At 38.0% G+C, this 13,686-nt stretch overlaps 1 protein-coding gene across 5 annotated transcripts; it reads right to left on the bottom strand.

The window, feature by feature from the left end:
* Positions 1-3,180: 3,180 nt before the first annotated feature.
* LOC118744759 (pickpocket protein 28) lies at positions 3,181-10,556 on the bottom strand. Of its 5 annotated transcripts, none has more exons than XM_036478060.1 (8): positions 9,924-10,556; positions 9,654-9,854; positions 8,116-8,239; positions 7,842-7,990; positions 7,082-7,289; positions 6,795-7,016; positions 6,425-6,710; positions 5,612-6,275 (listed from the first exon to the last, which is right to left on the bottom strand). In XM_036478060.1, the coding sequence occupies exons 1-8, from the start codon at positions 10,052-10,054 to the stop codon at positions 6,130-6,132; spliced, it is 1,467 nt and encodes a 488-aa protein (XP_036333953.1). In that variant the 5' UTR covers positions 10,055-10,556; the 3' UTR covers positions 5,612-6,129. The 5 variants fall into 5 exon arrangements, with proteins under 5 accessions (XP_036333955.1, XP_036333953.1, XP_036333952.1 ...); XM_036478059.1 differs by having other exon boundaries at positions 5,612-5,761; positions 6,116-6,275; positions 6,425-7,016; XM_036478062.1 differs by lacking the exon at positions 5,612-6,275 and adding an exon at positions 3,181-3,387 and having other exon boundaries at positions 6,425-7,016.
* Between the last annotated feature and the right edge of the window lie 3,130 nt (positions 10,557-13,686).

Consider the following 13,686-nt stretch of genomic DNA (forward strand, 5'->3'; position numbering starts at 1 on the left):
CGTATCTACGTATGTACATATGTATGGATGTTGGCAGCTGTAGCTGAGTATGTAACTAATCATAAATGTCAGCGCGGTAAAATCATGCATAAAAAATTAACTATACAAGGATGCCGGATACGGAAAGGCAGTAACGTTAAAGACGACGTTAAGTTACTACAGTTGTTGCTGTAGTTGTGTATAGCATTGCAAGTTAATTTAGAAGTTAATTAGTTTTGTGACTATGCGGGGCTACGTATGGACTGATGTGTGTGTTTGTATATCTCTAGGTACATAAATATGGGGCATATATCATCTCTGAAGCTTTCTACTGTGTATATACGCCTGATACGCGCTTAAGTACATATTTGCATCCATTTGTGTGCCTTTGTGCTTATGTATGTGTGTAGCACAAGGTGCTAGAGTTTGCCGGTCTGTGACCTGTATGTCTTCAAGATTTATAATTAAATTTTCATCACCTTTCTGCAGTTTCGTTTTCTCGCAGAATTTATACCGTACATCTTTTTTGTTTAGCCTTCAACTCGAACTTCAACTCCCAACTCACCTATATGTACACTACACTACTCTACATTTTGCTCTACACTCCAATGGCGTTGGTGCCATCAGCCAACCAGCCAGCAAGTCGACATTCAGCTACTTGTGAGTTTTCTTATTGTTTCATTATTAATAGCTCAAGTGCTGAACTTTTGCTTTGAGTTGTATGCAAGTGTGTGCATTTCTAGCATTTAAATACGTGCATACATACAAAAATATTATATGCAACCGCCTTATCAAGTTAACTTTGTTGTCGTCGTGCTGCTGATGCTTTTTGCCAGCTCTACGCTTTCATAACTTTTCTAATAATTTTACGCTTCACGCAACCAAGTTTGCCATCGTAGTTTGAGTATTTGTACAAAATTGTTCGGTTTGGCAGATACCTATGAAACCTTGTTGCAGCTGTGGATGAAAAGTTTACATTGTTGTACTTAAGTGTGCCTACTTTGGTGAAGCGGTCCTTATGTGGCACACTTTAGTTGAAGTTTTAGTTGATTTTTATTTATTTTCTTTTTGCTTTCGTATTTGTTTTGAAATGTGAAATTATGTATTTAAGGCGTTAATAAGCGTAGCTGGGAAAAGCTGAAAATTCGTAAATCTTATAAATTTTATGATGAAAATTAATTAATGCTGATTCAGGCTCAAAATATTTGCCTTATTTTGGAGCGCATTTAATCCTTGTATACTCGAGCGCACTCGAGTGCACAAGGGTACGTTTATTAAGTTTGTTTACATAATGGTTATTTCTAACACCTTAAAGGGATCGAGATAGATGTTAACAGATATATATACCAAAATGCTCAGAATGAAATGAGAAATTGATTAATCCATGTCTGTCTGTCCGTTCGTCCGTCCGTGCACACGATAACTCCAGTAAAACATGCTCTTTATCCAAGGTAGGTTGGAAGCCTTCGACAAGTCCTAAAGTACTAAGACGGTTCTCTTAATGAGGTCAAGATAGGTCAAGACTCCCCTTTGTTGGCTGGTGAGTAGTGGGAATACTCTCCGTGATTTCCGCAAATCTGTATAACAAAGTGGTCATCGACAAGTTTAAGACAGTCTACCCCCGCCGAAGCCAATTTTTTCAACATCAATAAGCATATTGTTCGACACTAATGGCCTTGTAGGCTTTTTGCCTTTCCGATGACCACCTGAGCGCACTGTTTTTCGTCAGCTTGTGCAGCCCCTTGATCGCTCGAAATTTGACCTTATTCTGCTAAATTGCTGGCCAAAATAGCTGGGTTCGAAATGCCGCGATTCTCGAATGAGATTTCCACTCTGTCATTGCGTTTCCTCGGGTTGTACGGGTATGGGATCTTAATCACACAAGAGGTTGCAGATATTGAGGTGATCCTTCCACAATTTTACGCTTGTATTCGTTTACAAGTTGCCGATCCTGCAAATTGAGATTCCTAATGCAGGGAGCCCCGAACCTGGCAAAGGGGGTCACGCCCATTTGTCATTGCATCTGATTCAGCCGGAAAGTTGGTGCGGACTTCCGTAAGCGTCCGAACGGCATGAAGCACGCTGCTGCAACAGCGTCCACTTTTCAGAACTGATGTTCGCCAACATGACCATCTCCTCTCTACGTCCTCTACGTAACTTTCTCAAAGCCGCCTCGATTGGCTTTGTTCAAGTCGGCGTATTCATCGATCAGTATAATTATGGCATAATTTACAACGTTATGCTTTTTATCAGTCCTTCGATGGCTATAGTTTGTAGTTGCAGAGAGGTAAATAAAAGGTACGTTTTGTTGCACAGATGACCTCCATGGAGCCGTGGGGATTTTAGGGTGCTGGCGGACAGCGGAAAATTTCGCGAGTTGTGGATAACCGCGGAGACTGAGTTTGCCGTTTGGCTTCAGCAACAAGGGGCCACATACCTAAAGGCCAGAATAGATCTTGAGTGAGTGGACTCTTCTCTGGGCCTACGAAGCAAAACTACTTCTGCTTTTGGTCCACGTTGGACTCGAATCAGAACAGTGCGGAGTACCCCTGCCGCAGGCTGTTGCTAGATCGCCGAAACAACAGCTCTTGGTTGGGTAAAACCCGACTCATTCCGATACGTAGAAGCGGCTGTCGTGAGAATGTTTATTTTTATTTTATTTTTTTTATTTTACATACAGTATCTCCTAATACTTAAGATCCGACTGTAAATGCCCACGATATGCCGAAAAAAAATGCTGTCAACCAAAAAATTCGAATTTGCGCAGTGGTGTGAGGCGAACCCTTTCTTCTGGTATGGCCTAATGTACACGTGTGTGTAAGTGACTCCAGGTCTGCCAAAACTGTACTGACAACAGCTGTTATATTTTTACTCCACCCAAGTAGGATATGACTTGCAGTATACAATTTTTGAGCACATCGCCAGCGTAGACTACGACGGTAGCTGAACGTTCCCACGACAGTCGGGTCTACGTAACCGGAACGACCCAGATTTATATCTGGCTTAGGACTGTCACTCCAGCAACACTCCCCAAAAAGTCTTTGGGGAATTTGTATGCTGCTACAACAACAACAACAACGGTAGCTGAAGAACCACTCTCTCTCTCTCTCTCTCTCTCCCACAAATGGAAATTCTCTATCGGTTTTATATTTTTTTATAGTTTAGAGGTACTTACCCCGCAAAGAATTCGGCTGCTATTGAATTTGCGCGCTTTTTAGCGTGGTCACGTTGCGCTTCATGAAATAAATGATACAAGTTGGAACCAGCAACATGAATCTTTTTTTGGCAAATAATATTCGTTTTTGGTTTTTGTAACTTTATAAATTCGCTTTGGACTCGCAACTCAAAAAATCACACTTCTGACTGTAATGGCAGTAATGAAGAGATAGTAATGACGAGGTATTCATACTAAAATGAGAGGAAGAAAAACAGAGTATGAAATATTAAGAAAAACATTTAATTGGAAACACCAATCAATATCGAATAGAATATTTTTGATTTATAAGCTTCTTAGCTCAAAATTTAATAAAAGTGCTTTTATTCTTGCTATACAATTCAATTCATCGCAAACAAAAAACCCAAATCTCTACTCTTGCGTGCAATATTAAATTCTGATAACGACACAACGCACGCATCCACCTGTCTGTTATTTATATATTTGTATTAGTACATCGCGGTGTTCAACTCAAACAGTTGCCCGCTTTTGGGCAAAGATTTATGATTTTATGCTTGATTTACATTTCGCTTAAGCAATTTCACAGCGATTCACTTAACCAGCAGCTTGTAATGCAAATGATGTGTGCCTAATGTATGTATGTAGTCTTTTACCTTTCAGTTTTCAGATTTTTCGGCTATTAACTCTGATTTTCTGTCAAGAAAAGGTCAATAGTAAATGTTCGTGAAAAGTTTTGATTCCTGCGTTGCTATTAGAAATGATTTTGGCATTGGAAGTTGGAAGAAAAACGTGCGTAAAGCTGATTTCAAGGCGAATTTATATAAGGTGGTGTTACTAGATCAGCTGATTTTGTGTATGTGTTTCGCCTCACGGCTTCTTATGTCAAATTGAAAAATTTTGTTTGAATTTCCACACACACTCTTACAGATTTTGACAGTTTATGCCGCCAAAGCAAAAACAAAATACATGTAAGTTTTTGTTATTGTACTCCTGCTATCAGCTTATATAAATTCGCCTTGGATGATTTGTACATTTCTCAATGCCACGTTGATGGATAGTGAATGAGTGAGGTAAAGATAATGGTTTTATTTCTTTTATTTATTTTACTATTATATTAAACTTTCTTAAAAAGCACAAATGTAAATACATTTTTATAAGCCGGACAATTTAGCTTGACTATCGTTTAAACTGATGGAGATTAGGTGAAAGCCCGTTGAGGCGACCGTCAAAAGCCGAGAGTAGTGCGTGTAATATGGGTTCAGTGGTTGATTCAGACGCAAGCTGAAGCTTAATGCTTACTTATTTTACTATCAAAAGCCACAGGTTAGTTATAAAACGCTATCTGTAGATCAACCTGGCGTATGAGTAACCATCCTAAATACACATACATGCAACTGGTTTTTAACTCCACTTGCACTTTTTTAGAGAGGCTCAATTATATGGTAAGTTAGGGGAGTATGAAAGTTTGCCAAAGTACAGGCACAAGTTGTCTGAAAAAAATTAAAATATCTTAACATATCACAAATAGTTGCTGTCAAAGACGTGATTGAATCCCCTTATACATTATGCCTTTAGGCCATAAAAAACTATTACTTAGATATCTCTTCAAAATCGTCCTCCTCTAATCTAAATCTCACTTTATTGATTTTTCCTTACCCAGATCTGCTTTTGTAAGGGTTTTAAACTCAATTACTCAATAACTTTTGTTAATTTGTCGTTAGTTTGTAAGGTACTTTGTACTGTAGATTAAATAAATAAAATGGTTTTCTGCGGCAGCTTACAACTCACTGTCGTCCACAAATTTCCGGCCCCGAACTGCTTTTTTCAATTAAAAAAAAAAAACACAAAAAGTCACTGAGAGCCAGATTCAAACTGTAGTACATCGCTTCTGTACGACCGCCTCACGTGTCTGACTCGCCGTTTATTGGCGTCCCTTTCGGTAAGTAACCAATTTATGAAATTCCCACGCAGCCCCAAAAAATAGTAGCCATGAACTTCGGCTCTGACTTTTCCACTTTGCATTTCTTTGTAGTTCTGCCTTCCCTTTTTATCAATTACATATGTATATCTGCTATTGCTTGCACTTCGAAACAAACCGACCAGTGCAGTCACAATGCGGCTGCAAATTTCAATCAAACAACGCCGACACAACTCCAAGAAATTTTCACATCTCTCCAATCGTTGCTGATTGCTCGTTTTCTTGTGCAAAAGTTCATGCAAAATCGATTATTTGCTAATCTGTAGTTCTTCTGCTATTTTCACAGATCACTATTCTTTGCTGAAATAGCCAAAACGTATTTTTACGATTGTATATGAAGAATGGATGACATTTCTTCCAAAAATTGTTTCTTAGTATTTACATTTTAACGAGGAATTTAATAACAACTTGCATGAATTTCCAGTTTCCGTTTATGTCGCGACCTTATCAGAAAAATCCGCTATTAAAAACACCTAATAAAAATGAGAGTCAATTTATTTACAGATTTACGCTATATTTTAATTTTATTCTCTTAGCTACAATTTTGAAAGATTTGAGGCGTAGTTCAAAACATCACTTTTCACGCTCTGTTGGAAATCAAAATGCGACCATTTGGTTGAAAACGAGGTCTGTGGAGAGAAATGGAGATAATACAAAATGTTTTGAGACAAGTTTGCAGGCATTTTCGCCAAAACAAGAAATGATGACAAGATTAAAATTTCTTCAGCATTTTCTTTTCCATACTCATGTTGCAGACAAACTTCAAAAAGTGTACCAACTCAAAATTTGAAATCGGGCAAAAAACACTGTCTCAAAGGATATATAACACAATATTGCTACAGCTTATGCTGCAAGTTAAATATATAAGCTTTGAACATTTTTTAAATATATGTCATATCAAAAAGTAGAATTTTTGAGTTAGTTCACTTGTTACTTACAACAACAAGCTTTAACTAGTCTAAATTTCAAAATCAAAACCTTACCTCAAACCCCTAATTTAGCCTGCTCGCGGTTGAATCATCCGCTTGCTGATTAATGGCAAAACTAAATCAAATAACGGACGCATAAAAGCAAAATAAATTATTTCGGCCACAGATATGAAACTGAAACCCATAAATAGGCTCATAATGCCGCCAGTGTTAGCTTTGAAAATAAGAATATATTTAATCGAGCATATTTTATGCCGCATATTGCGAAGTTTGTTATAGCATTTCTATGATTTTGGTATGATAAAATCTAATACATATACATATATATGTACATGCAAACATAAAACATCTACTAGTACTCACATAGAAATTCGGTAAATCCAACGTAGACATTTTTCAAATCACCATGGAATACAGACTCGCGATAATAAAAGTGCACCACTGCCACATTTTTATTAACATACTCCATCGACATGTTGCGTAGTATACTCGGTGGCGTTAAATAATTATATGCACGCAGCGGAGTCGCAGTAACATCTGCATTGTAGTCAAGATCGAAGCAAGCGGGCAAACAAAATTTACGACAAGACGCCACCACATCATCGCCTCTCAGCCACTTATCTTCGGCCATATAAATGCAGAAAGCTTGCTGCACGCCGCATATGGTAGCATTTTCGAAAATCAACGGTAAATTAAATGGTATGCATTTACATTGCTCATAGAGGAACTTTACTTGACATTCACTCTCGCAATTGCGACGTGAGTAATGTGCAAAATATAGTAAATGCACTTCATCTTTGAGGATACATTGACGCTCATTGCTTTGCAGCGTACGCAAGTTTGCTGTTGCTTCGTTACTAACGACATCAATGCGTAAACGAGACTCGAAGCCGATTGGTAATATAAGTGCTGTCTCTTTCATTTTTGTTGCTTCGATGGGGCTATGCATGACGATCTTAGGTGGTGAGAGAGTTAGTAAAGAATAGTTGAAGTAAATTGCTCTATTACTTTTACACTAACCTTAAATCCCGGTCCATTTGTGGTTGAACAATAGTAGTCTTCAAGCTCGGCATTTAATATCAAAGACAGACCCATTGACACACCCGTTCCGGCGGCTGCAGATGGATAGTAATTTGGCGGCAAATGCTCGGGATAACCACTTTCAGGATTCCAATCGATTGCTTCAATATTGTCATTGCGTTTATACTTATTTATTAATTTTTTAGTGCTACAGTTGTAATAAAATAGCAGACACAAAGTTTTATAATATTTCTACTCGCATGTACTACATACTTTTATGTACATATGTACATTAGGATACATCACCAAAACAAGTTGCAGTTTTTCCACCGGAATTATAAATAATAATAAATATTGCAGAACCTGTCTATATTTTTTTTTTAAGAGCTCCGTCAAAATATTTCGGAAAGTGATTAGTGATTTAGTTGACGTTCACCTATTTAAAAATACCTTTAAATATCTCATTATTTTGATCCCGTTGATAAAATGTTCAAGCAATTTTATGCAGACTTTTTAAGCTTATACTCTTTCTATTATCTGGGGTGATTTTTTAGAAAAAATAGTTTTCTTATATATAAAAAAAAACACTCGATTTTTTAGGTATTTTCAAATAGCTCCAGCTCACGTTAATCATAAAATGTAATAAACTTTATATTTCCGATGGGAAGACAGTACCGATTTTATTTATTTTTTTTTTGTATGGAGTCATGTTCTCTAATGTACATATGTACAACTTGTTTAGTGTTCGAAAATAACTTACTTGCCGGTAAATAAAAAATCCGGATGTAGAACGTTGAAGACGCAACAAAGACCCTCATCGGCTATAATTTCATGAAATAAATCTGAACAGTTTTTTACAGCTGAACCAATTGAGCAAGAGAGTAACATTCTTGAGCATGGTTGAGCGTGCTGGAGATGAAGAAAGAGGTTTTTGGAAACAATTAACAGATAGATAAATAATATTTATGAGACTGTAAACGTGAAAGAAAGTGTTGGGGAAAAGTTTAATGGGAGATATATTTTGAGTGTAGTACCTTCTTTAAAAAAGTTGTAAATGACAAATTATTATTTTTGAAATATGGATCCTCCACGAACTTTTCATCTAAAATAGTATCCGGATTACAAAGTAGTTTTAGTAGGACGGCCTCGTTAGATTCACTGAAAGATAAATTATTATTTTTTTTTTTTTGTTTATCAGATTTAGAGACATTAACCGGGCAATTCTGGCTAAGATAGTAACAAACCTTTCGTAAGACAAATGAGAGACAGTTGGCAAGATAGTTCTAAAGACTTTTGTTATTCTAGCACAAAAGTCGTAGCGAAAAAGCTCTCTTATTCACCACCCGTTGTGAAAAGCTATTTTGAGAGAAAGCATTTGTACTATATATCATTTAGTTCGTGTCGCTCCAACAGTCCCGAAGGCCGAGTGAGGAAAGCACATGCGAGCCATTCGAGAGATCCGAGATCGAGGCCTCGGGCAACGGAATTTTTGTTACTTTTTTTTATTTCAACTTTTTTTATTTTGTTAATTTTTATTTAATTTTAGATATTATTGTTTTAAGAAAAGCTTAATTTCATTTAATTTTTAGAACCTTAATTTATGAATTTGTATTCTTAATTTAACTTAATTATTTTAATCGATTTTTCTTTTAATATTTTATATTTTTAATTATTTTTTTATTTCTTTATTTAATTTTCTATTGATTAATTAATTAATTTTAATTAAAAATTTAATTAATTCAATTCTTAGAAACTCTTTTTTTATTTATTCTTACTTTTAATTGAATTTGTTTTCTTTTGTTATATTCATTTTCTTTTAATTTTTATATTTTACTGTTTTCAAGAGAAATTGTTTTAAAGAAATTTAATGTTTATCTTATTTTTCTATTTTTGTCTTTTTTAATATAATTTTCTTTTAAGCTTTAGATTTTGTTTTAAAATTAGAAATATTTTTTTAATCAGTTTGATTTTTAATTACATTTCATTTTCCTTTTCTGATTTAATTTTTTTCAATTTATGACGTTTTCGTTTCTAAAAAAAATGTTGCCGTCTCATCGCCCTCTTCTTAGTGTTTGTGCGTAGAGGGCTAAGGGAAGGTTGCACTTTTCGGTAGACACGAAATCGGCATTAATTTTCTTTAGAGAATTTTCTTTTCTTAGAGTTTATTGTTTTAAAACGAAAAATATATTATTTTTTAACCTAATTTTTAAATTTTTAAAACATATTTTTATTTATTTTTGCTTTATTTTCATGTTACTTATTTTTTTATATACAATTTTCTTTTATTTATAAGTTTTTATTGTTTGAAAAAGATTTTTTAGCATATCTTTCAATTAGTGTTTCGGCAGTAAATAGCTTTCAAGATAGTTGCCAGAATTGACTATTGTCTTACGAAATACTTTTGTATTTCAAAAGACTGTGTGGTGAGTTGAAAGACAGTTACCAGAATTGCCCTGTTAGTAGCTCATAGAGTTTGAACTGAAACTAATATGGTCATAAATATCATCAAAACAAGGAAATATTAAGCTATGTACATATGCATAGAGTTATCATTCCGAAATCTTTTACTTACGATGTATAATTCGCTACACGACTTGCCAACACTTGATTCATATTACAAACGGTAATAGCAGGAAATGGTGTATTGAGTATGGAAGTGGGATGCGGACTTATGCCAATAATAACTGGTGTGCTATCCCATTTGGCGTAGACATTCGCTATCAAGTTGACTGTGGCTATGATGGCCGCTAGAAAAGCACAGAGAAAGAATGACCTGCCAAGGTGGAAGACAAGCATTACAATTAAGTTCAGTTGGATGGTATACTTGCCGCAATAAACTTACTTTTCCCATATGGTAATGCTGTCGTCAGCCAAATATTTCAGACCATGCAAAGTCGACTCCCTTAGAAACTGTTTTACATTGCCACTGCAATAGGATTTAAAGATTTTCTTGGTTCCTTTAGTATTTTTCATTAGTTAGATAAGTAGAACTGCGCGCGCGATGAATTTTGACAGGAAAGTGTATACATTTAACCCCAATACAGTTGTATAAATACTCCGTTATTTAATAAGTGCACAAATATGCTATGCATGCGGTGTGGGAAATTAATTAGGTATCTAAGGGGATGATCCAAAAGTAATTAACACAGCATAACGAATTCGTTTTTAACCTGCGATAAGCGAGTTTTAATTACATAATTCGTTCAAGCACGTAGAAGTAAACGCAATGCTATAGTTATTTTTCTGCTTAAACAATTTCTTGTTCGACTAATTGATTAAAATAGATAGCAACAACATAAAAATTTTTTCGTTCTTCTTGTAATGACTAACACACAATGTTAATGTTGAGAAGCCAAAGCAGAAAATTATATTTTGGTGGCATTAGCAATTGTTTAAGTGCTATGCGTTTTTTATAAATATATTTTTTATTTAATATTTTATCGATAGTTTAATAATTTATTTTTGAGCTATAGGCCGTTTGTTAAATAAAATATTAAATGTTTTTCTGCTTTATTTACTTTCTAGTTTTATTTTGGTCGACCGGACAAAGCTAATAGTTCCTGAAGATGCCTTCAGACTGAAGGCGAAATTTCAACCAAAATAAAACTAAAAAGTAAATAAAGCAGAAAAACATTTAATGTTTTATTTAACATACGGCCTATAGCTCAAAAATAAATTATTAAATTATATTAAACGGTCAATAAGCAACACAATCATTTTATCGATAGTTTATATTTTTTCTGTCGATAGTTTATCGATTTTCCTATTGATAATTTTTAAATTGTTATAGTTTTTCGCTGCTGCTATCGATGTATTAATCGATTTAGTTATCCCTATTTCATTGGCTTACATATCGCACACTGTCTTCAAAAGAGTCACAACTCTAAACAATACAGAAAATGCGAAAAACTATTTCTTAGCACATGATAATCATATGGGCAAGGGCGACTTTACCTTAGGGTTTTTTTTTAACAAATTATAACAAGAACTTTTTTCACAAAACGCATGTTCGCATTTTTTATATGGAAAAAATGGCGAAAGAGCGTCAGTATACAAATTGTCAAAAATCAACGGTAATTTGTAGCTACTTTAAACTTTTCCTTAATTATACCAAAAATTGAATTAATTCGGTAAAAAACGACGAAAAAAGTATTGTGCCTACTCCAGCGTGTGTTAGTGTATATTTAGATAGTACGGTATGCTTAACGGGGTTGGGCAAGTTTCACTAGGCAACTTGAACTCATCCGTCTTGCAATAAATGAGAGATGTCCGATGACGACACATCTGGGCGGGGAGTAGATAGATGACAACATTTAAGGCCTGCCTGGAAAACGTCTGGTTCAGAACAGGGCATGCATGCTGCCGAACCACGCCTTCAACATCCTAGATATAGCCTATGATGATATAGCCACTTTGTGTCAGGTGGCTGAGGCGTGAGAAGGATAAGCGACTATCAAACGTCACTCCCAGGATTTCGGGGTGATTGGTTTTCGGTATTCTGGCGCCATCGACGAAGACATCTAGTTCGAGCCTGATGTTGTTGTTGTTGTTGTTGTTGTTGTAGCGGCTACAACAACCCCGCCCAGGACGGTTGGTATCTCAGTCGTTGTCGTCAAGTTCCACTAACGGCAACCCTAGGAAGCGTGCAGCTTCTGTGGGGTTTGTCCACAGGGACAAGACCGTTAGGGTTGTCGGGTTTTCCGGGCATGCGAAGAGATGTTTCGAGTCATGTGGGGTCTCTCCGCATGCCGGACACTCATTCGGCACATCCTCATTCAACCTACTCAGGTAGGAGTTCAACCTGCTGCAGTAGCCGGAGCGAAGTTGTGCGAGTGTTGTGCGTGTCTCCCGAGGCAGATGAAGCTCCGTCTCGTCTATGTCCGGGGGTGGTAAGCCTAGAACGGCATTCACAGGTCTAGAGTCTACATAACTCGAGACTGAGTCCCTGTGAATGCCGTTCAGGGCCTGTCTGTAAGCTGTCGGGTCCAGAGGTTGCTTAATGAACCTCTGGACTTCATCCGTCAGTTCATATAGATGCCTCCTGACGTGCCTAGGCGAGGGCTCCTCTGCAAGCAGCTGTCTGCTTGGGTGGCCACTTCTGTGGCTCCCGATCAGGAACTGCTTGCAGAGCATTATATTGTGCTCCTTTACAGGGAGCATTTGCGCCTCGCCGTGCAGGTGGTGTTCAGGCGACATCAGGAGGCATCCTGTCGCTATCCTGAGTGCGGTGTTCTGTACAGTCTGTAGCTTCGTCCACTGCGTCCTACTAGTCCCTGGCGACCACACTGGCGCTGCGTAGTTCAAAACCGGCCGGCCTATTGCCTTGTATGTTGCCAGCAACGTTTCTTTGTCTTTGCCCTAAGTACTGCCGGCTAGCGACTTGAGGACCTTGTTGCGGCTCTGTACTTTATTGACAATAGCGGTTGAGTGCGCAGAGAAGGAGAGCAGGCTGTCGAATGTTACTCCGAGTATTTTGGGGTTATTCACCGTCGGAATTGGTGTGTCATCGACGTGAATCCCCAGCGGTAGCCTGACCTCCTTCGTCCAGGTTGTGAACAGGCTCGCGGAGGATTTCGTAGGGGAGACGGCTAGACACTTTGCAGTGAAGAAGCGAGAAAGTTCGGAGAGATACCCGTTTACTTTCGAACACAGGTCATCAATTCCATTCCCAGTCGCCATGATCGAGCATTCGTCGGCATAAGAGACAATCGAGACTCCCTCTGGTGGTTGAGGGAGCTTTGAAATGTAAAAGTTAAACAGTAGCGGGGAAAGGACACCACCCTGAGGAACCCCCTGTTTTATTTTTCGCTGCTTACTCGTTTTGTCTCTAAACATTACCGACGAATGTCGACCACTCAGATAATTTGCCGACCACCGTTTGAGCCTCTGTGGGAGAGAGGAGGCCTCTATATCTTCTAGTAGCGTGGAATGGCAGACGGTGTCAAACGCCTTTGACAAGTCCAACGCTACTAGAATCGTTCTCTCACAGGGACGGTTTCGGTTAAGGCCACGAGTTATCTGAGTGTTTATGGCGTTAAGTGCTGTTGTTGTACTGTGCACTTTACGGAAACCATGCTGATGCTTCGCTGGGGTCAGGTGGTTTGTGAAGTACGGGAGTAGCAAGGCCTCGAGTGTCTTCGCTACCGGGGAAAGGAGTGTTATCGGACGATAGGAATCTCCTTTGTTGGCAGGTTTCCCCGGTTTGAGCAGTGGGACCACTCTCCCCACCTTCCAGATGTCTGGGATGATGAGAGTGGCCATTGACAAGTTGAGGACCTCCGTTAGGTACGCTACCCCCGCAGGACCCAAATTTTTCAGCATCAGCTTGCATATTCCGTCGGGACCCATGGCTTTGGAGGCTTTCGCCTTCCCGATGGCCACCTGAACTTCACCGCAAGTGAAAGCAAAGGGGGCACAAGTTGTTGGCAGTTTGTGCAGCCTTCTCGTCACTCGACGCTTGGCTTTGTCCACCGGAGGATGCAGTATGAACTGCCGGCTAAAATAGCTCGCGCATCGCTCCGGGTCCGACGAGGCATGGTCGCCGAAGGAAATTTCGACTCTGTCGTCGTGCTTCGTCGGATTAGACAATGACCTCACGGTTGACC

Source organism: Rhagoletis pomonella, unplaced genomic scaffold (assembly GCF_013731165.1).
Source record: "Rhagoletis pomonella isolate Grant_MI unplaced genomic scaffold, Rhpom_1.0 Rhpom_scaffold_00008, whole genome shotgun sequence".
Classification (NCBI taxonomy): domain Eukaryota; kingdom Metazoa; phylum Arthropoda; class Insecta; order Diptera; family Tephritidae; genus Rhagoletis; species Rhagoletis pomonella.

Bases quoted from the DNA above. Each gene is read 5' to 3' on its own strand.
- LOC118744759 (XM_036478059.1), bottom strand. From the start codon at position 10,054: ATGAAAAATACTAAAGGAACCAAGAAAATCTTTAAATCCTATTGCAGT. The intron at 9,855-9,923 runs GTAAGTTTATTG...CCACCTTGGCAG, and splicing joins AGCATTACCATATGGGAAAA to GTCATTCTTTCTCTGTGCTT. The intron at 7,991-8,115 runs GTACTACACTCA...CTTCATCTCCAG, and splicing joins TTACAACTTTTTTAAAGAAG to CACGCTCAACCATGCTCAAG.